The sequence below is a fragment of the Dermacentor albipictus genome, chromosome 6 (assembly GCF_038994185.2).
Source record: "Dermacentor albipictus isolate Rhodes 1998 colony chromosome 6, USDA_Dalb.pri_finalv2, whole genome shotgun sequence".
NCBI lineage: Eukaryota > Metazoa > Arthropoda > Arachnida > Ixodida > Ixodidae > Dermacentor > Dermacentor albipictus.
This window is the reverse complement of record NC_091826.1, coordinates 59006572-59030727: the sequence shown is the minus strand read 5'-3', so window position 1 is coordinate 59030727 and position 24156 is coordinate 59006572. Positions and strand designations below refer to the sequence as shown.

At 45.9% G+C, this 24156-nt stretch overlaps 1 protein-coding gene across 4 annotated transcripts in view; it reads left to right on the top strand.

Moving 5' to 3' along the window:
• LOC135896136 (uncharacterized) overlaps positions 1-24156 on the top strand; it is a 56217-nt gene that overhangs the window by 11508 nt on the left and 20553 nt on the right. For 2 of the 4 annotated variants that reach the window (XM_065424494.2, XM_065424493.2), the window contains exons 4-5: positions 3060-6099; positions 10704-10847. In XM_065424494.2, coding sequence (XP_065280566.2) covers positions 10727-10847 — 121 coding nt within the window. In that variant the 5' untranslated portion in view covers positions 3060-6099; positions 10704-10726. The remainder of the gene's footprint in view (positions 1-3059; positions 6100-10703; positions 10848-24156) is intronic. The other 2 variants (XM_070540601.1, XM_065424496.2) reach the window with 2 other exon arrangements.

The following is a 24156-nucleotide window of genomic DNA, read 5'->3' as shown; positions in this document are numbered from 1 at the left end:
CCCTGAGTTACTACGCAAGGCAATATAATCAGCGAATCGCAAGTTACATAGGTATTCTCCATTAACTTTTATCCCCATTTCTTCCCAATCCAATTCTCTGAATACCTCCTGTAAACACGCTGTGAATAGCATTGGAGAGATCGTATCTCCCTGCCTGAAGCCTTTCTTTATTGGAATTTTGTTGCTTTCTTTATGGAGGACTACGGCGGCTGTGGAGCCGCTATAGATATCTTTCAGTATATTTACATACCGCTCGTCTACACCCTCATTCCGTAATGCCTCCATGACTGCTGAGGTTTCGACAGAATCAAACGCTTTCTCGTAATCAATGAAAGCTATATATAAAAGTTCGTTATATTCCGCACATTTATCTACAACCTGATTGATAGTGTGAATATGGTCTATTGTTGAGTAGCCTTTACGGAATCCTGCCTAGTCCTTTGGTTGACAGAAGTCTAAGGTGTTCCTGATTCTATTTGCGATTACCTTGGTAAATACTTTGTAGGCAACAGACAGTAAACTGATCGGTCTATAATTTTTCAAGTCTTTGGCGTCCCCTTTCTTATGGATTAGGATTATGTTAGCGTTTTTCCAAGATTCCGGTATGCTCGACGTTATGAGGCATTGCGTATACAGGATGGCCAGTTTCTCTCGAACAATCTGCCCACCATGCTTCAACAAATCTGCTGTTACCTGATCCTCCCCAGCTGCCTTCCCCCTCTGCATATCTCCCAAGGCTTTCTTTACTTCTTCCGGCGTTACCTGTGGGATTTCGAACTCCTCTAGACTATTTTCTCTTTCATTATCGTCGTGGGTACCACTGGTACTGTATAAATCTCTATAGAACACCTCAGCCACTTGAACTATCTCATCCATATTAGTAATGATATTGGTGGCTTTGTCTCTTAACGCATACATCTGATTCTTGCCAATTCCTAGTTTCTTCTTCACTGTTTTTAGGCTTCCTCCGTTCCTGCGAGCATGTTCAATTCTATCCATATTATACTTCCTTATGTCAGCTGTCTTACGCTTGTTGATTACCTTCGAAAGTTCTGCCAGTTCTATTCTAGCTTTAGGGTTTGAGGCTTTGATACACTGGCGTTTCTTGATCAGATCTTTCGTCTCCTGCGATAGTTTACTGGTATCCTGCCTAACGGAGTTACCACCGACTTCTATTCCACACTCCTTAATGATGCCCACAAGATTGTCGTTCATTGCTTCAACACTACGGTCCTCTTCTTGAGTTAAAGCCGAATACCTGTTCTGTAGCTTGATCTGGAATTCCTCTATTTTCCCTCTTACCGCTAACTCATTGATCGGCTTCTTATTTACCAGTTTCTTCCGTTCCCTTCTCAGGTCTAGGCTACTTCGAGTTCTTACCATCCTGTGGTCACTGCAGCGCACCTTGCCGAGCACGTCCACATCTTGTATGATGGCAGGGTTAGCGCAGAGTATGAAGTCTATTTCATTTCTAGTCTCGCCGTTCGGGCTCCTCCACGTCCACTTTCGGCTATCCCGCTTGCGGAAGAAGGTATTCATTATCCTCATATTATTCTGTTCCGCAAACTCTACTAATAACTCTCCCCTGATATTCCTAGTGCCTATGCCATATTCCCCCACTGCCTTGTCTCCAGCCTGCTTCTTGCATACCTTGGCAATAAAGTCACCCATTAGTGTAATGTATTTAGTTTTCACTCTACCCATCGCCGATTCCACGTCTTCATAGAAGCTTTCGACTTCCTGGTCATCATGACTGGATGTAGGGGCGTAGACTTGTACAATCTTCATTTTGTACCTCTTATTAAGTTTCACAACAAGACCTGCCACGCTCTCGTTAATGCTATAGAATTCCTGTATGTTACCAGTAATATTCTTATTAATCAGGAATCCGATGCCTAGTTCTATTGTCTCCTCTAAGCCCCGGTAGCACAGGACATGCCCGCTTTTTAGCACTGTATATGCTTCTTTTGGCCTCCTAACTTCACTGAGCCCTATGATATCCCATTTACTGCCCTCTGATTCCTCCAATAGCACTGCTAGACTCGCCTCACTAGATAACCTTCTAGCGTTAAACGTTGCCAGGTTCATATTCCAATGGAGGCCTGTCCGGAGCCAGTGATTCTTAGCACCCTCTGGTGCATCGCAGGTCTGACTGCCGCCGTGGTCAGTTGCTTCACAGCTGCTGGGGAATGAGGGCCGGGGTTTGATTGGGTTGTTCATCTAGGAGGTGCTCACTCAAGGGTTGCTGAATTAGGCGTCATTTCCCTCTATATATCGCTATCATAATCAACAGGAGCAACGGAAGTAACTGAACATTTTACCATGAAGCACTCACTAGAAATACAGTGGGTACCCTTTTGGTAACCACCGTTCTTGTTAAATCACAAAGGATTCCTGGTGACACTTTCAACGATGCTTTGTTCGGCCCGTGGTGGCATTTCCACCACCGAACGTGCTATGAGCGACCATCCTCGTCTCGACGCACAGCGGGAGGAATTGTTGCAGACGTTGCCAAGGGTTACGCAGTGGCCTCTAGGGCCTCCTGTCTAACTCATTCCGAGATTCGTTGAATGCCTCAAAATCGGTTTTGTTATGACCTGGGAAATCTGTAGAAGTGTTTTATTTTCCGCCTTCGAAAGCAGTTTCATTCGCATTCCTGTTGTATGACTTTCCTTCTTTCTGAAAGAAAGCCTTTTTTTCCATCGCCGCAACAATAAGTGTGGAACGTGAAGTGTGGCTAAGTGTGGAACGTCAGTGACGCTCGCTTGCATCCTCCATGATGGGAAGCAAGTTTTTTTGGTCATGGTACAACTGACCTACCAGTTCTGACATCGTAGTCCACAAAAAAACACGTAAGAATACAGTGACATGCAGGAATTATGGAATTCCTGCTGCATCGATATTGAACCGTTATATAAGCATCGCCAGTATTGGCACGATAGCACTTGCTTGTGAACTGTTGGATGACTATGGCTGTGAATTTTTAAAGACACCGCGGACAATGACCCCGCGTTAAGAACTACTACTACAAATCGTGTTCTTACGTTCCCCTTGTCCAGGTGTTCACACTGGTAATGGCATTTTCTGAGGGCCATCACTCGACCAGAAACCGCGACGTAAGCGATTGTGGCCGGAGCAGCCAGTGTAATAGCAAGTGAGCGTGTTGACCCTAGCGGATATTAGCGTTCATCTTGCAAAGGTAAGTCAACTTTACCGTACAATCAGGCAAGGCTGTGCACACCGCCGCATAGTAAGAGAATTGTTGCGGCAGCCAGCAGTCATAGTTCTGTACAAATTGTATGTTCATACACTTGTTTCTTCCCATCCCCCCTTACCATCATCTACCTCTTCTCCTCTTACGTTTTCCATTTTCCCCTTCCCACACAGTGCGGAGTAGCAATTCCGAAGCACGTGCGTCGTGCTTACCTTTCTGCCTTTCTAAAATTAATGTATTTTTCTCTTTCATGTTGTCTGTCGCTCAAGTAGCTGCGTTATGTCGAAGCCATTTACACGTCAGCGCAAGGTGTAGTCAGAGCCACCCCCGTATTCAGAAATGCATCTTAACATGAAGCCCACGCTCGAATTGACTTGCATAACACCTGTCGTGAACGCACCAAAAGAAACGCAATGAGCATCTTGGGCGCGTTCGCACCAGGCGTGATTTGTATCAAGTCAAACATAACCTTCAAGTTAAGATGCAGTTCTGAATACGGCGGTGAGTTGTGTAGTGGCAAATAAACATCCCAAACCATGCTATAAAGTCACGTGTGCGAACATCACGTATGGCCGCGTTTCTTTTATTTCACGATATTTTAGTCTTGTGCTAATCCAGATACATTGTACTATCAGCGATAACACATAGCTCATGTCCTAGTGTCCGAATGCAGATGCGGAAGGACTGGTGGCAGAACATTTAGTGGAAAATCTTGCTGGCAGCTGACGAGACACTTAACATGAAGCTTCGAGGTGTAATTCAGCGACTGCTCCGTTTGATGATATAAGGACTTGCTAAACTCATTCCGAGATTCGATGAATGCCTCAAAATCAGTTCTGTTATGAGCTGGGAAATCTGTAGAAGTGTTTTATTTTCCGCCTTCGAAAGCAATTTCATTCGCATTCCTGTTGTGTGACTTTCCTTCTTTCTGAAAGAAAGCCATTTTTTTTTGTCGCCGCAACAATGATAAGTTGTTATTTGCATTTCAATATTGTTGAGCACCACACCGTGTTCACGCCATGATATTGTGTGTTTGTGCAATCAAGTTACAATGTCATACACTGTCTTGTCTTTTCTGGCATGTGGGCAGCGTCAAGTTATAAATAACAGCTCACTCTCAGCAACTTTTTCCAAGGCCACAGGTAAAATGAAACGAACTCAATTTCTCATAAAGGTATTCGTTTCTCCGGTTACAAAAAAGTGCTCTGATGTTCGAGTAGGCTATAATGCGGGCCACACGGCACCTGTCCACGCTGTCTACCGCCACGATGATTTGCGCCACTCAGCAGCCGGTGGTTCATCACTTACAAAAGGGAGTCTTACAAGAGTACGTACGTCAAATATTGGTGAGTGTTTAGCCACGCCTTCACGAGTGGCTACTTTTCATATTCTGCTTCCCATTCGCGTTTTCTCTGCTTTATCTACACTCACATCCTTTCTCACAGACACACACAAGTTAAGCCCTCTTCTGTATATTAGCACGTCTCGCAGCATGCCAACCTGTTTGGCATGCATGTAGACGTGCATAGTCTTAACCGATGTTGCATTTGCGCTCCATTACTAAGGCTTTACAATTAAGCACGAAGAAAATTGGAACCTAGCATGCTTATGTCTGTAGAATAGCGTATTTGTGTACGTGAAGTGACAAGTGCTTGGTGTCTTTGTCAAACTTCTTTATTTCAAACGAGCCATTTGCGCATCAAACCTTTGCCCCTCTTTTCTGTCAGGCACGCATACACGTAAGTAAAGGGACTTTTATTTTGCATTGCGTTCAGGCCAAATGCGAGCTATCCGAGTGTTTGTTTACCCAACGTATTTTACATAAAGTTACCATATTTTAATTTCCGACTTGGAGGAAAAGGAATGAACGAATACGTCAGAGTGAAGTGCAACCGATGTTAGTCTCAACCAATGTTGCATTTGCGTTCAATTATTTAGGCTTTACGATTTAGCATGAAGAAAATTGGAAGCTAGCATTTTTTGCCTGTAGAATAGTGCATATATGTACGTGAATTGACAAGTGTTTGGTATCTTTGTCAAACTTCTTTATTTCAATCGAGCCATTTGTGCATCAAATCCTTGTCCCTGTTTTCTGTCAGCCGTGCATAAACGTAGTAAGTAAAGCGATTTTTGTTTCACATTTCGCTCAGGCCTAACGCGAGCTGTTCGAGTGTTTGTTAACCTAACGTATTTTATATGAAAATTGCCATACTTTAATTTTCGACTTGGAGCAAAGGGAATAAAAGAATAAGCCGTAGTGAAGTGCATCGGGGGAGTTTTCTGAGGAATACCTTTTATCAACGATTCACTATTCAGTGTTCCCCTTATTCGTGCGTGCTTGCTTACGTATACGGGCCCCTATATGTATGTACGTAGGCGTTTACGAGGGCGCACATGCTGCCTGAATGCAACGCAATTCAGTCGTGTTTTCCACGCGATACCTTATTTATTCTGGTGTGCATTGTCGCCTCCGTGATAATAATATAACGTTTACCTACGGGGAATGCTAACATTCCAAATTACAACGGAGTTGTGCTCCTCGTAATTTGATTGTTGTCTGATACGAGAAAGTTATACCTGAGGACCACTGAATCAAACCATGGTTTATTATATTCTACCGAGACCACCCGAAAGCCGTTACATAAACTTCGGTCGATATGTGGGAAACATTATAGGTCATCGCAGTGGTTCATGCTAAAGCTTTCGTCGCACGTGTCAATATGGTCTTATCCGGCTAATATCATGACTTTACCGATTCTCGCTTCTAATCCGCATCTTTATCCTATCAGTCCCAGCGGTGACCCCTTTGCCAACCTCTACTACGACAACGAAGTCTAGTCCTACAAGCCAAAGTCCAAGTACAAGCACTCCAAGTACTACAACGAGTAAGCCTTATTCTCAGCCACATTTCGATTAGAAAATGCATAAATATGATAAAAGGAGCTGGGCGATGACGCTTCGTATTTTCTTGCGCTATGTGCACAAACACGGATACAGGAAAACAAGAACAAATTTCGCGCATCAATCGCTAATCAGCGTTTTCCTCTGTCTGCGTATCCTTACATAGTGCAATAAGAAAATACGAAGGGGAAGTCTAGCAGCAGGAAACGAAAAAGAATTTGAAAATTACGCGTGGCTCTGCTATCGCAAACACCAGCGACGAGCAGAGCGGGGGGAGGACAAGGCTTCTGAAAAATCCGTGCCCTCTTCCTCTGTGGAGGGTTTCGGTTGGGAGGTCGCGCCATTTGAGGCGCCCGCCGCAACAGAAGCGATTTGTTGAGACGCCATACGCGTCGATGCCGTGTGCCAGACGCTGTACCGACGCGACGTGGCGGCAACCACCGCGCTATAGCACTGATGCATGCTAGATTATGCGCAGTGTACTACCTGACAGCTTCTTGAAATCTGCAGAAGCGAGCACGCGAGTCTTTAACAGAGAGTATTGACGTCACACCACATGTCTTCCCACCGCGCCGCTCCTTCACCCCACCACGCTCCACCAATCTTCGTCACGTCACTATGCTGCACGATGCTATTTTTATACTCTGCTTTCACTCTCTCTCAGCTCTCTTTCACCCAGCTCGACGACGCTGCGAATGTCAAGAGAAACCCAGCGACGTTCTAACAGCTCCACTTTAGAGAACAGTAGAATTCATCTCACGATCACTGCCGACGATAACAGACAGCTTTATAATAGCGTTTGTCACCTTACGCACGTCGAACGTAAGCACCTTTGCGGGATGTTACAGTGCGTGTCCTTTCAAGTCTTTTAGTTTACCTTACGGAAAAACAAACGTAAAAAAAACGTTATTAACAAGTCGCCCTCTGGCACCTCGTGCCAAACGTATCCAAGCCAAGACGATCCATTAGCAACTATCCTGCTGTTGCTATGTGGACGCGTCTCGTTAGGCCTACGAGTGCCAGAATCGCCGAACGATCTCAGAAAATGGACACGTTGTGCGCTCATAACAAACCATTCTGGTTAGTTTTGAGAAAGCAAACGCTCACTACAATTGTTACTGGTGATCGACGCAAGTGAGAGCATAGCCATCCCGAGAATTCACGCTGAAACGGTAGCCATGGGTGCCGCTATGTTCGACAACGCTATTTCTTAGCATCCGTAAACAATACGGATGTTAAACTCACCGAATAACGTACGTTATCATAGCGCACGTAAACCGCAGAAACTGAATAACGTTCCGAGCTTGCGCAGTGGGGACGACGCTATTTCTTTACGTACCTAATGCTTTTACGTTCGGTTGCAAGCGCTAAACTAAAACTGTCTAATGCGATTAGCATACGAGCGTAGTGACACATCGTATTTCAGAAGTCACGTCTATTAACGTATATAGTGGTCATTCTGTGACTTCTGTTGCATCCGACATATGCTGAAATACGCCTGTATCGCCCTTCATTGCTCTAGCCCTTGTTTGCCAATGTCGCCCACGAGCATGGTGGCATGACGACGATTGTATTACGCTGACGCAAAGATCTCGATGAAACGATGAAAAGAAATAGCAATGATGTAAGGACGAAGGCGGTACGACAATGATGCCATTACGACAATGAGATCACGATTCCTAACTTTTGACAAATGTGCAACGAATACAGCTTGGCGAAGGTGACATGAGGACAATGATATGACCAAAATAGCGTGACCAGTAAGCTATGACGGCCTCCGGATGACGAGGTGGGAATGGCGAATATAGCACGACCACGACGGCGAGACGACTGTTTGAGGACGGATGCATGACGACGACTCTATGAAAACAACCTAAAGACTTTGACGGCACAACTGCGGCATGAGGACAAAGCGATGACGACGAGTGTAGGACGTCAATGGCGTGACGACGAGTGTGTGACGAAGCTTGTATGAAGACGACGCCGTGACGCCGAAAGCACGTTGACAGCGGCAGCGTGATAGCGACCTCCTCACGAAGACGCAAGGAGGGCGGCAGCATCCCAGCGGCGGCTTAATCGCGATTGAATGACGACCGCACGAAGACTGTGGTATGCCATTCGGCTTGCCATTCAGCACGACCCGATAGTCCAGTGCACCAATACGGCGAATGATCATGTATGGTATGAAATAACTTCGAAAAAGCTTTACACTCAGAGTGCGTCGGGGTATCGGGGCACAACCCAAACATGGTCGCCGGGCTGGAATTCAACGTGGCGTCGTCGAAGGTTGTAGTGTCGTCTGTCCATCCTTTCTTGGTTCTTGAGACGCACGCAGCTGAACTATCGGGCTTTTCCTTCTTCTCTTCCGGAATGCTGGGGTTGACCTGGCAAAACAGCCGAGTCATCTCTTCCGTGAAAATGGTGATGCTCTTGTTCGCTAGCTGTACACAGACTTCCAGCAGCGCTTTAGGCCTTTCATTGTGGACGGTTTTTGTGAAGGTCCTCTCGAATTCGCTTCGAAAAACGTCCCGCGTCGATAATGTAAACGCCCGAATCTCGAACTAGGCCCTCGTGACGTCTTCCAAGTCGTACACATGGAGTAGCTATACTCGGAGTACCAGCAGTCGAAGGATGAGACACTTTCAATAGGCTTGAGCGAGGTTTCCGAGTTGTCGGACGGAACTCCATGGAAGCTGGGTGGTTCCGTTGCTTGTTGCAGTACGATAGCTGCAGGCGATGCAAGGTCGGTCATTGGAGTAGCAGACCTGGCTGCGACCTTCCTGGTCGACTCGCGTAAAAGAACACGTTTCGAGGCCCGCTTTCGTAGTCTGCGGCTAGCTCGATGGTGAGATGCGACGTTGCGTTGCCTTCACAGTTTGGGTTTGACGCGGGCGTCCGACACATCAACGCAACAGTACCTCCATCAGAAGTCGCGTTCTATTGACGTTCAAGAATTGGAGGTGGCACTACTATTATAGTCGCAGAACCCAATTATTCATTGGGTGAACTTGTACCCACAAAAAAATTAACGCTCAAAGTCAATGATAGCAAGGAGTACAAGATGCGACCATCTTAATCTCATCTGCAGGCAGATCGCATCGGCTTTAAGGCTCAACTACTATACGCAATTTTCGAGTGAGAGCGACAAGCGACATGTCGCCCCGGATTTCGCATAGTGACTTCCACCGGTCACAGCGTAATTGCGCAATAACACACCAGCATTCAGCCCGCCCACTTCTGAGTTCGATCTAGCAGATTTTGTGCCATGACCGCAAACAATAAATAGCAAAATCATCCATCGCTTCATCTAATCGCAAACAGGGGACAAAGTATAGGCGTTGTCTTGTGATTATTACTGATATGAGTTCTTTCTCTTGACTCTGTTAGTCCTCAAGCGCTACGGAGAGAACCGAAAATGTTTTCCCCAGTTAGTGCCACGACATTACATGCTGGTAGTCCGGCAACATGAAACGGACTTCCACCCCTGATGACAGCATATGAAATCTACCTTCAATGCAGCTTGGTTAAAACATTGGCCTCGAGGTATGTTTGCCAATTCTTTACGTGAGAACTAACGTAATTAATCGATTTATGATGTAAATTTGTCACCAAGTTCTTTCGCGATGTCCCGTCCACGCGGTTGCGACACGCCACGGCGCGACATCGCGACAGGGTCTGCCTGCCGCGTCATTTTTCGCTGTCGCTTGAATATGTCGCATGGGTTACTTGGTTGCCGCTATATACGGGGGAAGTTCTGCAGACAAGTTTCGTCATTTTTTGCAACAGAAGATGGTGCACCATGCGAAACAAACAACCGCCATAAGAATTGACGTCCTTTGTTGGTTCAGCGACGGAAGGAGCGCAAGTGGAAGTGAAATGACACATGCGCAGAGCGCCGAAAAGAGTAGCAGCGGACCGGTGTGGCCGCGGTTGTTCGAGTACAAATCGCGATGGCAGACAGACGGGCGCTGACAACATCGTTGGCAATGGAAGTGCACGCTTTTAACCGGCATGAATGGGCACGGGGGACCAGTGTGTCCGCCAGCCATGAACGCCCACAGGTCGTGTATGCTGAAGAGGTGATGTCTCAGGCTTTGCATCGCAGTGCACTGAGTGTTACCAGAGTGGTTTCCTCAAACTGATAGTACACTACGACAAATGTCTCGATGTTGATGGCGACTATATGGAAGAAATAGTGCAAGGTGCGTAGTTTATGACGCCATACTGTGTTTGCTTTTGGCTGTAAACTTTCCATGTTAACATGAACGACGAACTTTCAGAACGTCCCTCGCAAATAAGTCACTGGTGCCCACATGCATTTCAGAACGCACTACACAATTCGTGTCGTGCACACAACCTGATTACAGAGTGCTCAGTATCAGAAGATAGTGGATAGAACCGATGGCAACATTCGAGAAACTTCGCATAGAAAAAGTCGCGACTTTCGCTGAGCCATAACATTGCAACACGGATTGGTTCGTAAAAAAACGGTTCACTGAAAGCATAAACCAATGAGTGCGCGTATCACTATAGATGCAGCAATACGCTGAGTACTTCCGAAAACAAAGCATTTCTTATATCCTTGCAGAAAAGCCTCCCCTGGTGTGCCAGATGATGTCTCCCGACCACGTGTCGAATAAACTCGCTATTACCATCGGTACGAGGCCCGAGCCTGGCCTGTGCGACTACATCGTGCTCGATATTCCACAGACTCCAGACGGGAAGTTCGACAGTACGTGCCCCCTTTAAGCACTACGCTCGCGATCAGCAAAATCCTCTGCTGCAATTTTAGCGGCGCGGTTTTAGTCTGCAAAGAGGAACACAAAACTATTGTATTGGCTGTTGAAGCATGCTTCGAAAAATCTATTTTCAGTTATTTTGCAGTAAGAACCTCATTTCTCGAAGATAAAATCAGGGAGACACCTTATTGAAATTAATAGGTAAAAGTCAAGAGCCCAGGAAAAGTTCTCAGGACTGGTTCAGCTCACTCCTTGGCTCCTTTTGAGTAAAAAATAGTCAATCTGTCAGCGAAAACAAGAGACGGGTTGCTTGGAAAGACAGCAGAGTGTTTTGCTTAAACTGATCACCACTCTAGAAATGCACTTACAGCTCGTTGTTCAATTTCGGCGCTAGAATCTGACTTGCGCCAGTTGTACTCCTGCTCTGACAGCATCTTCGGCATTTTTACGCTCGGCCATTTGGCAGAAGTCAACTTTGCCCCGCAAACTGCACCCCTGACTCAGCTCGCGCCATCCGGGGATCGTCTTTTGGTTGTGTCTCTTAGTGGCAGATAACAAAAATAGCGTCAAGTGTAGGTGCACGAATGTCTTTCCCTATATAACGTGGGCCACCGGGAGTCTGTACTGACGCACATACACAATCAAGAAATTATTACTTTCGAGAAAAGCGCCGTCAAAATTTATGAAGGAACCACGAGATAGTGTGAGAAAATCAAGGTGGCGTCAGCACCTGTTTTACTTTTTTGGATCTTATCTGCTGCACCTAGCCACCTCACGCAGTAAGAGCGGCTTTTATGTTACAATAGACGGAAAAGTTTGCATAAAACTTAACTTCATTTGATTGCCTCTTTAAAGAACCCAAGGTGGTCAAGGCTGTACCTGGAGTCCTCTTTTATAGCATCTCAGATAGTCACGTTGTTGCTTTTGGTGTTGCGGCTCCACAAAAATAATAGTTCATTTATTCGGTCACAACGGTCACAGTTATCTGCTACATTTACATTTTGCCCTTCTGGTCTACCCATACATTCCGAAATTATGTCTAAAATTTTTATACTCTTAATAAAATCACAACGATTCTACCACAAACGAGACAATTTCAAAACGTATGGGTAGTCCAGAAGGGTAAAATTCGGAAACCAAGAAAACAAAATGCTGGCAGATACATTGCAGCTGACGCTTAATCCGCAGTGAGTGAAGCTACTATTCGCTACCTCCTGCATAATTACGAAAGAAACTTGAAACAGTCGCTATCGAAAGGCTGTAGCTGGTGAACGCGCATAGTGTTCCTTGCCACTTCAGCCCTTACACTTGTGGGCTCCTTGCAGTCAACGTTTATATACCTGTGATCTCATTGACGTATTCTGTGGAAAACAGTGTTCACACTCCTACACACGCACACATACTCAAACGAGGGGGAGGACAAGGACACACAAGCCTCGCAACATCCTCCATCGCCCCTCCCCCCTCACATACAGGCACGCATTTATATTCGAGAATGAAAGAAATGACTACAACAATAAGTAGCTGGTTTGCAATACTTTCTTTCATGGCTGCGTAAGATCGATTTCGATGAGCTGGAACAGCTAATGGATGGCCAAAAAACGAGGCAAAGAAGAAATAAACTGCACACTAATAAAACTGAAAAGAAGCGTAAAGAGAGTGTCTAGCTCTGTCTAGTGTATTGTTAGAGACGTTTTATTTGTTTTCTACGGCTGCTTGCCATGAACACGTGTGAAGGCAACAACAAGGAAAGCGGCCAATCTAAAAAAAATTATGACGAAGAAATCGAAGCCGTGTACATACGTGATCTTTCGCGCAGCTTCCCATGCGGAAAGTAATCAGTAAGCTGAAACAGCCTGGGTTTTCTATTAACGTAACCTGTTGAACTAAATATTAGGTTACGTAAGATGATAGATGGAATTTATTGACAGGAAAGACAGAGAGGTCAACCTGAGCTAGCGTGCTCTAGTCTGCTGCTCTGCATTGGAGAGGAGGGAACTGGAGTTAAAGTGCTGGGATGGGTGACGATGGTAAAAGTGATGAACGCTTATGTAGGTTAGACAGTGGTCCTACCAGAGCCGCTCGTCTACCTTGGTGTCCTGCTGAAACTTCAACCACGCTTTAGTTGCCTGCATTGAAGTTGCAGTGTCAGGCCATGGGCCGATGATAGCATCCTCCGACAGTGGTTGCCTGCGAACGTTGGCTAGGGAACTTTCCAACGCCATTCACTCCACTACAGATGCTGAGCAATCGCGCAGGTCTGTTTGTTCCAGCGTTTGACGCTTCTGGCAGTGTTCGCAAACAGGGCTGTATTATATATATATATATATATATCAGGGGCGTAGCTAGGGTGGGGGCTTAGCTTATGGGGCTTCAGCCCCCATTGAAATTTTTTCGTGCTGTCCATGCACCGCTGGTCAAAACAACCCCCGGCGCCGGCAATCATCCTCGATTTTGTCTAGCATGTCCTTTTCACGCTCGAAAACAACATTTTAGCGCGAACATTGCGAAATCGGGCTGGATTTAGCGGCAACGCACATGCAACGGGAGTCACATAAAGCAAGGAAGCCTATCCAAGCACAAAGTTTCAAAGGCGTTTTAATGGCGAGCGGGCTCGTCATGGCATCTCGCTGAGGCTGCGGAATCGGGAGCGCCTGGATTTCAGTTCTCACACTTTGTGGCTATAAAGTTCTAAGAAACTTTCGATGCGAAAGTTGCATTGATACTACCAAAGTCGTGCTTTAGATTCTCAATTCGGGAGCTTTGTGGGCTTAATGTTGTTACAAACATTTGACGCCAAAAGTGCATTGACTTTTCGGAACACACATCGAGACAAGCCAAATGAACACACTGTCAGACAAGTTGACAATGTCATGATATATGGTACGCGGGAGTGCGAAGCATAAACATATGAAGACAGTGCGCCGTGCGGTGGCGAAGAGGACCATCATCATCATCGACACCAATTTGGCAGCGCCGGCAACGGCGCCTCAAAAAGCGTGGCGCGAGAGTGTGGCCCGTGGCTCGTGGCGTGAGCAGTGCGCGAGATTCGGCGGTCGCCGAAAAGCAGCTTCCTCGCTGGGCGTCTGGCCCATAGGAGCTATCGCCGACCACGCCAATACGCCACACCTGAAGCAACACTGTCGCCCGCTGGGAGGCTACCTCGCCCCGCTCTTCCGCTGGGCACTGGTCCAGGAGGGCTGGCGGTCCGGAACCAGGGCACTCGAGCGTTCGGGTGAGCGGCCACAGGGCTACCCCGCCAGCTGTGGACGCGACCCGGTGACTGCGGCCGGCTACCTGAGCGCCGCGAGGCGGTCCGACCCGGCCGTCCAACCCGGCCATCCGACCCGGCCGACCGTCCCGGCCGTCCGACCCAGCTGTCCGACCCGGCCGTCCAACCCGGCTGTCCGACCCAGCCGACCGTCCCGACCGTCCGACCCACCTGTCCGACCCGGCCGTCCTACACTGTTGTCCGACCCCGCTGGCCGGCATCGGTTCAACGAGGTCTAAGACACGGTGACACAAGCTGCCGCCGGAACTGTAGGCCGATCGTAATCCACCGATACATATAGTGCATGTCGCCTATGAGGCATTTTGGGACATTGTGACGCGTGTGTGCCATTATCCGTGTTATGTATGTGAATACATGTCTGATGTGTGTTTTTGCTTTGGCGTGCTGCTTCTCCCTTTTTCTGGAGTGATCCGGCCCAATAACATCACAGACAAAACATGCAGCGTGATACGATGAGACGAAGCGTTGTGGTGGTTCATTTGTGCCTTCATGTCGCATAAAAATATCAGCATTTATGTTCACCTACGCCAAAGCATCCATGCCAAGACACTAACGCCAGACAGAGTAACTACGTTCTTATTTATTTTTTCTACTTTGGCTTCTTTTCGCGAGGACACATTGAGCCTCTCAATTTTTTAAATTCTCGCTACCCTACCCGCGGGCTGCCAGAGCTAGCCATAGCGCATGCGTTTTTCTTCTGTTGACCCGAAACCACCACTCGGCATATTTCCGTGCGCGTGTGGTTTTCTCTGGCCGAGTGAATTTTCGCCTGGCTGAGTTTTGGACGCCTTCTGGGTAGCATACGAGAAAAAGTAACAATGGTCGCTCACAGCCATCACTGCGAAGACTAGAGGGATTACACCGTGTTCGCTTGAGCGCAACCTCTCCGGAAAGCCTTGTCTCGCTGCTGTAAAATACCCAGCACTATGCGCATGGTTCTCCGTGGACCAAGCGTCTCACATTTTTTTTCGATATTCATTGGGTAGCCACATTACGTACGAAAAGTAGGCATTCAATTGTGGCCAACATATTTTCTTTGGGGTTTTTTTATATTCGGTGCCCCCACCCCCAAAAACTAAAAAATAATTGTTGTGACACAGTGAATTATCCCAAGGCGACAGTTTGTTACTTCTTTTGTGGAAAGTAATCGGCCACGGCACGCTTCGGTTGCTGGATGCTATTACTGTATTATTGTGATAGCAACTATATGAAGACTCCAGGCGCATTCCTGCAGTCGCCGTCACCCTCATGTTTCGTATGAAGTCTCAGGGAAAACGTCTTGACCGCACGCCGCATGCTGTATGTGCGAGTGAAAGGGGGTTGGAATGGGTGAGCGACGATGGGGGCTCAGACTGGCGTGCGCAAAGGAGAAAAGCGGGGAGCTAGCGTGCCCCCTTCCGTCGCACGCGATACATAGGATGGAGGGGATGGAATGGGGGCGAGATCTATGATTCTGTGAATCTGTGATTGCGCTACACGTTTATTTGCCTTGTTTTACGCATTATATACAGTGACTTTGTCTTAGATACGTAGATTTATTGGATACCTATACGTCTAATTAATTATCTTGTTGCGAGGTTTTGTGTATACGTGCAGGGAACTTTTGTGAAACAAGTGCAGTGACACTTGTTTGTATACATTTTGTAAACATTTTGTTACATTTTGTAATTGTAAACATTTGCATATTTCACTGTACCTTCGCATTTCTAATGAACGTGGGCGAGTTAAAAGAAAGTGAGCCTACCCACCCCGCGCAATAAGGGTTCGGTTCATTATATGCGAGGCATGCGAGTAGCACACAGGCATCTTTCATTTACAAAATGACACGCAGATGTGAGAGTAAATGTTCTGAAATGATCTCTTACACTGGATGGAACATGGTTGCGTGACGTGATGAACACTTCAGAACTTGAGCAGCAAGGTGCCGTGAATGTTGTGACAGCTGAAGGTGTTTCCCAACAGGAAATTATTCGCCGCACGGCTGCCGTGTACGTTGAATATTGCATTTCTTTCGCCACTGTGAAGCATTGGAGCAAACGGTCGAAAAAGTACGTGAATGTTGCAAAGACGATCCAAGACCGGGCCAAAGTCATCGTGCAATCACCCCCAACACAAGTGAAAAGTTGATGAGCTGATGAGACAAGAACGGAGGATAAACATCGATGAACTGGCAGAGTGTGTGACCATCAGTCATGGTTCGGTTCACACCATAATTCACACATCGGTCATCCGCTCTTGTGTGCGCAATGAATGCCCAAGGTTCTGAACCACCGCCAGAAGAAGGTTCTGCTCTGCCTTGACTCATCTGATCCGGTATCACAATGAGAGTGATACCGGATCTGCAATTGAGAGTGAGTGAGAGTGAGTGTCTGCAATTGCGATCGGGGACGAACCGTGGTGCCACCACTACGAGCCTGAAACACGACGGCAACGCTTACAGTGGAAACATTCGAATTTACCGCCCCCAAAAAAAGCATAGGGCGTCATTCCCGCCGGAAAGGTGTTGTTTACTATTTTTTCTTTCGATCGCCAGGGGCCATTGCTGATAGAATTTTTTAAAGACGGAGAGTCTATCAATCGTTTCCGATATTGTGAAACGCCGGATCGGCTGCGCGTAGCAATCAAGAACAAGCGACGTTGAAAATTGACGAATGGGGTCATCTTGTTCCACGACGTGGCTATGTTGTTGGGCTGTGTAGCACGAAGTCGCGGTATCGTTTCCCGGCCACGGCGGTCGCATATCGATGGGGGCGAAATGCGAAAACACCCGCGTCATAGATTTAGGTGGACGTTAAAGAACCCCAGGTGGTCGACATTTCCGGAGTCCTCCATCATGGCATGCTTCATAATCAGAAAGTGGTTTTGACACGTAAAACCCCATAATTCAATTTAAAATTTTTCCATAATGCCCGCCCCCACGTCGCTGATGTGGCTAATACAAAACTGCAAAGTTCAAGTGGGAAACGTTGCAACATCCGCCATACAGCTAAGACCTGTCGCCTTGCGACTTTCACATTTTGGAGCACATGAAAAAACAGCTTAAGGGAAGCAGATTCGTGTCGGACGATGGCGTGAGTCAGCCGCAGATTTGTTGAAGCAGCAACATAATGTGTTTTATGAGACGGGAATCACCCGACTTTTTAGTCAATGGGATAAATGTCTAAATGCTCATAGAGACTACCTTTAAATTAGGTAGCCCGCTTGTCATATACTTTCATTGGCTCACTTTCATTTGACTCGTCCTCGTATATTTTGCAGAACGGCTTTATAAAGGTGCTCTCTGTTCGGACAATAATTTCGGTGCAATTACTCACGATACACGACCGGTGACAGCTCCTCCTGCGTAACACATTGGAATAAATGACAGCTTCATTGAGATATTTCACTGGCCGTTGCATATGTACAAAAATTTTATTTCATTTATTTAACAATACTGTTGGCCGAAGGCCGTTACAGGGTGGTTTCAAGACAAACAATACAAGATAGCAGCACTGCCGCAGTGTAGAACAGACAAAATAAGGCATATACACAGGCAAATGCACAATGCAATTCAAGAATCAGCAAAAGCAAATTGCAGTAGGGTGTAAAATGTAAACAAGGTTGTTGAATGCCAAAGTTTCATTAACATATTTGTCCTCAACTTTTTCATTTCATGGCCTTTACATTTTTCATATCAGTGGCATGCACTGATTTGCTGGTTTCGAACTGATATAGTTCTAAGGATCGTGTGATATTTTCTTTACTTGTTAAATAGACAAAAACATGGGAGCCTTGATATCAGCCAGTTTGAGAACAATTTCTGGCACATACGAGTATATTTTTGTATTAAAAATACATATATTACTTGTTTTGACAGAGCGTAGCATTCAAGAATTAGTTTGCAGCATCTTTGGCAATGGCAACGCAGTTATTATTCATGTATTTGATTTCTCGACCAATTCTTTACGACGAAGCTTTTGCTCGGGCCCAACTCCGACGCGGCCTATTCAAATAAATGTAAAATGCAGAAACGCTTTTCTGAGATAACCCCTGGATCACTTTTAATGGAATTTGTTGAATTTGAGAAAGTGAACTTCTAGTATCTGTTGGAAGCGGAAGTTCGATTTAGGGCCTGAATTTTGTTTAAGATATTTTGAAAAATTTGAAAGTGCGAGAAATATAGAAGCACGATGTTTACAAACTAAAAGCTCTTCATCATAAATGGATATCGCGGTTCTTCAAACGGCATCTTTATAGGAGTCAAAGCAGTAAAATTCGGTATCTCAATGTGTATCTTACGTGAAGTAGTTACGTGGTGCAAAAGGGTACTGCAAAAGCCGTATTTCGATAATGCTAAATTGTTTGATATTCATTTGTAACATATCAATTTTGTCCGCTGTAGATCTACTATTAGATGCGATTCATAAAATTGTGATATTCTTTTTTCATTGTTGAATTACAGAGTCTTAAACGTGATAGCTTCGTTTCCTGAAAATTTGAGATTTGTGCCAATATTTATTCAAAAGCTACAACGTAAATGAAAAATTCGCATCGAGAAGACAGTGGAATTTAAGTTTTTCTTTGAAATGCAACACACCTCATCAAATTTTGTGCAGTGGTTGCCGAGAAAATCTAATTCCCCTTCTACACGCATTTAGATAGGAGAATTCGAGAAGAATCTTCCTCTTAAGGAGGAAGCCAAGCTGCAACGTGCGACCTCCCCCCCGCCCAAGCGAAATTTGTGGCTACGCCACTGATATAAATATATAGCTTTGGATACTTTAGGTTCTTAGTTGCTCTATTAACTAATTTTTAGGGTTGAACTGCGTCGCAGCTCCTCCGAGGGCGCGTGCCGCAACATCTATATGGCTTTTCTGAAATAAAACGCTATACGGGTGATTTCATCATCTTATTCAGTCATTCAATCTCGATAGTAATCCCTGGCACGCTCGATGCACTATCGCAGCACCGCCGTCACGCTCTCCTGCTGGAGATGCTTAGCAAGCCTTCAGAGACGCACAGCGCGTTTGACGGCAAAAGCACCGAAGTCACGCTCCTCTCAGTCAAGAGGTGAACAAGACAACAAGAGGTCATGATACTCTCATCCGCCACTGTGGGCTGTACCAGTACACAGAAGTACTGTACTTGTCACTGAAGGCTGTACTAGTTCTGGGAACACTCCCACCCCACCATCGTGCAAACTGGCAAACAACATTGCACAATGCTTCACGTTCACTTTTGAATATCCTCAAGGAACACTGCGAAGAGCAAATCGAAAGTTTTAGCCACAGACTTCGGAACATAACCCTGACACCAGATGAGAAGAGATAGATTTTGAAAATTACGAAGAAAAACAGTCAAGAAAATTAGTTCAAAAACAAAGGAAAAAAGCACATTTTAATCAAAAAACAGCCTTCCAGCCAAACAGCCACCACACGCCGACAAGAGGGACCTCGAGTTTAGAAGTACCAGACCAGAAGGAAACTTCTACAGAACTAAATCGCTCCAATGTTATAGACATTTCAAAAACATTAGGCCAAAAAGAAATAGACGTACTCAGCAAGGGCCGACACTTTTGCCCCACGAACAACACAATAAATGAATTCGAGCTTCACAAGGGCCTCTCAGAATTCTCCCGATGAACGCGTGTCCGACACTTTTTCGCAGGCACACAAAGACACCGGGACGACACCACTTAGAGTCCAATCCACTTGGACTCTCGAACGAGAACAAGCCACAGAACTTGGCATATACCTTAAAATTGCCACTAAAGAAATTATAAGCCAATCCAAGACATTTAAGCGACCTAAAAACATATCTGCGTCAGAGAGTCATATCATTTCAAATCTGAGTTGCCGGAATGACATTGTTATTAAGGAAGCAGATAAGGGTGGAAGTATAGTTATTCGGCCAGTAGAAAAATACAAGCACGAGGCTTACGGACAACGAAACAACCCAGAACACTACCGCAAACTAGATAACGATCCTACATAGTCCTACACAGTGACAATTGCCAACAGGCTGAAATCACTTTTGACTGATGCATTGATAACACCGTCAGAATAATTATTTCTTAAACCAAGCAACAAAACTGCCGGGCGTTTTTACCTCCTTCCAAAAATTCATAAAATCCCATCCGCTGAACTATACACTGCTATTATCCCAGGCCGTCCGATAGTATCAAACAACAACACCCCGACAGAGAGCCTTTCCACATTCCTTAACCACAACCTTGGTGACTTGCCAAAAGTACTTCCGTCATTTGTACAAGATACGCCCCACCTGCTGAGAATTATAGAGGACATTAATACTAAAGGCACACTACCCCACAACACTGTTCTCGCAACACTAGACGTCAAGGCGCTGTACACCAACATTCCAATCACTGATGGTTTATCTTCAATAAAACAAACACCGTCTAATCACAACGGACAACACTCTACTGAAGTCTACTTGTCTCTCCTTGAATTAGTTCTAACACATAACTACTTCGAATTTGAGGAGAGCTACTACCTAAAAATACATGGTACAAGCAGGGGTACGCCTTTTGGACCAACCTAGGCGAACATATTTATGGGGATTATAAAAACAGATTTCCTATCGCGCAGCACTACCAAGCCCCACACGTACCTACGATACATAGATGACATACTCATAATCTGGGGACATGGTCAAGACAGTCTAGATAATATGTAGCATTTCTGAACTCTGTTCATCCAACAATAAAATTCACATCAGAATCCTTAACTGAGCGCATAAACTTTCTGGACACAACAATATACATTGACAGTGGTGAGCTAAAGACAACGCTGTACAGAAAACCTTTCGACAAACAACAGTACCTAGAATATACCAGCCACCATCCCTGACATTGCAAACAAGGCATCTTTAAAGGCCAAGCCACCCGACTTCATCGCATTTGCGTTGAAAACCAAGACTACATAGATAGACTCGATCACCTTAAAGAAACCCTATCAAAGAGGAACCACCCAAATAGTGACCTTCAAAGAGCCTGCATCGCTGCAACCAAACTTGATCGAGCCGAGGTCCTCAAGCCCCGCCCGAGGATCACAAGAACAACAACGCCTCTTCTTACTACTCTAATTCTCAAAAGCACTCCCAAACGTGAATAAACACCTTAGTAAATACTACCCAATTCTCACCAGCAAACAGAAACTTAAGATTTTTCCCGACCCTCCCAGAGTAGCCTACAGACGCAACACTAATTTTAAGGATGACCTTGTGCACGCCAAACTACAGACAAAGAGGAAGTTGGGAACCAATCCCTGTGGCCGCCCCAGGTGCGCTACATGCAAACATATTCAATCTACTACTACAGTAAAAAGCAGAGCATCGAATTACGCACACACGCTAACTTCGGTTTTGACCTGCACATCAAGCAACGTAGTCTGCTGTCTAGAATGCGCCGCTTGTTGCAAACAATACGTAGGTGAGACTGGACAACAAATTAATACAAGACTCAATGGTCACCGCGTGGACACAAAACACAATTTACCCAAAGCTATAGCCAGCCACTTTAATGAACATGGTCATATATTCGACAAAGCAAGGCTCTCTATACTACAAACAAATTTCCGTTCCCCTCACGGAAGGAAGTATACGGGATCATACCTCACACACAAGTTTATTTGCCTACACCCGACAGGAATTAATTTGGCACGCGGCAACTTAGAATCTTTAAAAGCCGCAACTTAAATCTGAAATTGTCACATCATCAACCAGAACACAAAACACATTAGGCCACCAGCTAACCTTCATTCTTCACCTCACCTACTCTTCCATTTCGAAAAATTCTTTCCTTCCTACTACTGAATTACTGAATTTATTGTACTCTTTCAGGTTTTTACGTCTATACGAACTGTACGACCCCCTTCTGCCATGTACACTTGCCCCCACCCGCTTCTGCGCGCGTCACCCTCCTGTTTGTTATTCCGGCTTCGGTCCTCCCTCCCCTTCTCTTTTCCCTTCCTTTTTTATACTATTTTTTGAAACCCTCTCATCAACACATTATGAAGTCAATATGCCCTTTTCGGCGCCTCAACCCAGAGTATCGCCATTTCTGGATGCCGCCGTAACGACACCTACGTTGAGCGACTGAGGCAGTGCCCCTTGAAAGACCATGCCACGCTGCCCTTCAGTCACCCCATACATTGCAACGCAGACTCCGCGTTGCCATCTTAACTATTTCAAAATTACTTGACTTATTGCGGCTATGCTACTCAAGTCACTTTTTCAATTCATGTTTTTTTTTTCTTTTGTGTTACTCGCGCACTGACCGCCTGACCGGCCCTTCTACTGCCACAAAAACATGCCGCCAACGACTCACCCTGAATGCTTCCTAACCTCTCGCATCCGCAACACGCTCCCTAGCCCCCGACCTTCTTAAAATTTTCTTTTTCGATGTCTTGTTCTTTTTTCTCACCCCCCCCTTTTTTTCTGTCTTGGTGCCGCCCTGGCTTCTCCCCCTTTTTTCTTTTTTTCTGCTTTTGTTTCTTCCTCTTCTCCCCGCGTGCCCACTTTCATGCTCTTGTCCCCTCGTTTTGGGAACGAAGCTCACAGACGTCGGTCGACAGCGCTTGTTTCCTCGTGTAGTCTCTCTCTTTAAAACCAGCCGCCAGCGACAGCACCCGCACGTGACGTCACTGCACTAACCCTTTAAAACTAACGCGCCGAAGATGACGAGGCCGCCTTTGACGAAGATAGGCCCTCCTATCGAAACGTTGGCCAGCCTTTCTGAGGCACCTTATCCCTGTTTACGAACTTTATACCGCACTGTGGGACCCAGGGCAGCATCCTGGCATCCACTGTAGTTGGCATTCGCGTTGCAACATCTGCGGTGCGATTATGACATACCGCGGCGCATACACTGGTCTGTTTGAGCGGAATTGACAGTAAGCCTCAAGCTAAATCTGTAGATCTTCTCCATGGGCCTTCGCACAGGTTATTTCCTGTCCGGCAGCATCTCGTGCACCACAGAGGCGCCACATCTCTAATAGCGCAGCAAGCGTTGTGAGCTTTATTATCATTATCATCATCATCATTGTCATCACCAGCCTGGCAACGCCCACTGCAGGGCAAAGGTCTCTCCCATAATTCTCCAACTACCGAGGTCATTGCTAATTCTGCCCATGTTGTCCCTGAAAACTTTTTAATCTCCTCCACCCACCTAACTTTCGGCCGCCCGCTGCTACGCTTCCCTTCTCTTCGAATCCAATCCGTAACCCTAATGACAATCGGTTATCTTCCCTTCTCATTACATGCCCTGCCCATGCCCATTTTTATTTCTTGATTTCAACTAAGATGTCATTACCTCGCGTTTGTTCCCACACCCAATCTGCTCCTTTCATATCCCCGTAACGTTAGGCCCAGCATTCTTCGTTCCATAATAGCTCGTTGCGTCGTCCTTAACTTAAGCAGAACCCTTTTCGTAATCCTCCAGGGTTCTGCCTGTAGGTGAGTACTGCTAAGACACAGCTGTTATACACGTTTCTCTTGGGGGATAATGGCAACCTGCTGTTCATAATCTGAGATTGCCTGCCAAACACACCCCAGCTCATTCTTATTGTTCTGATTATCTAAGTGTCATGTACCGCATCCGCCGTCACTGCCTGCCCTAAGTAAATGTATTGGCTTACCACTTCCAGCGCCTCACTACCCTCCTAAACTGCTTTTCTCTTCCGAGACTTGCCAAGGTTGTAGACTGGCCGTGCTAGTGTAGCATATTAGAGGTTCGATTGCGCAATATTTCGGCAACACACACAGAAGAGAGAGACAAACCGCAGAGCGCTACTTGCAACTATCGTTTTATTCCCTTGTCAATGGAATATATACAGGAAGATACTCGGGGCGGGGGGCTGGGGGAGGGAGGAGGGTAACAACAAAACGACAAGACAAAAAAAATAAAAAACAATGCCATCCATCAATGCCAAGTAGGTTTGTCATCTGATCATTTTTGCTGCGCTTCAAATCGCAAAAAAAGGAGCCAGGATACAAAATTTCAGATTAGTGCG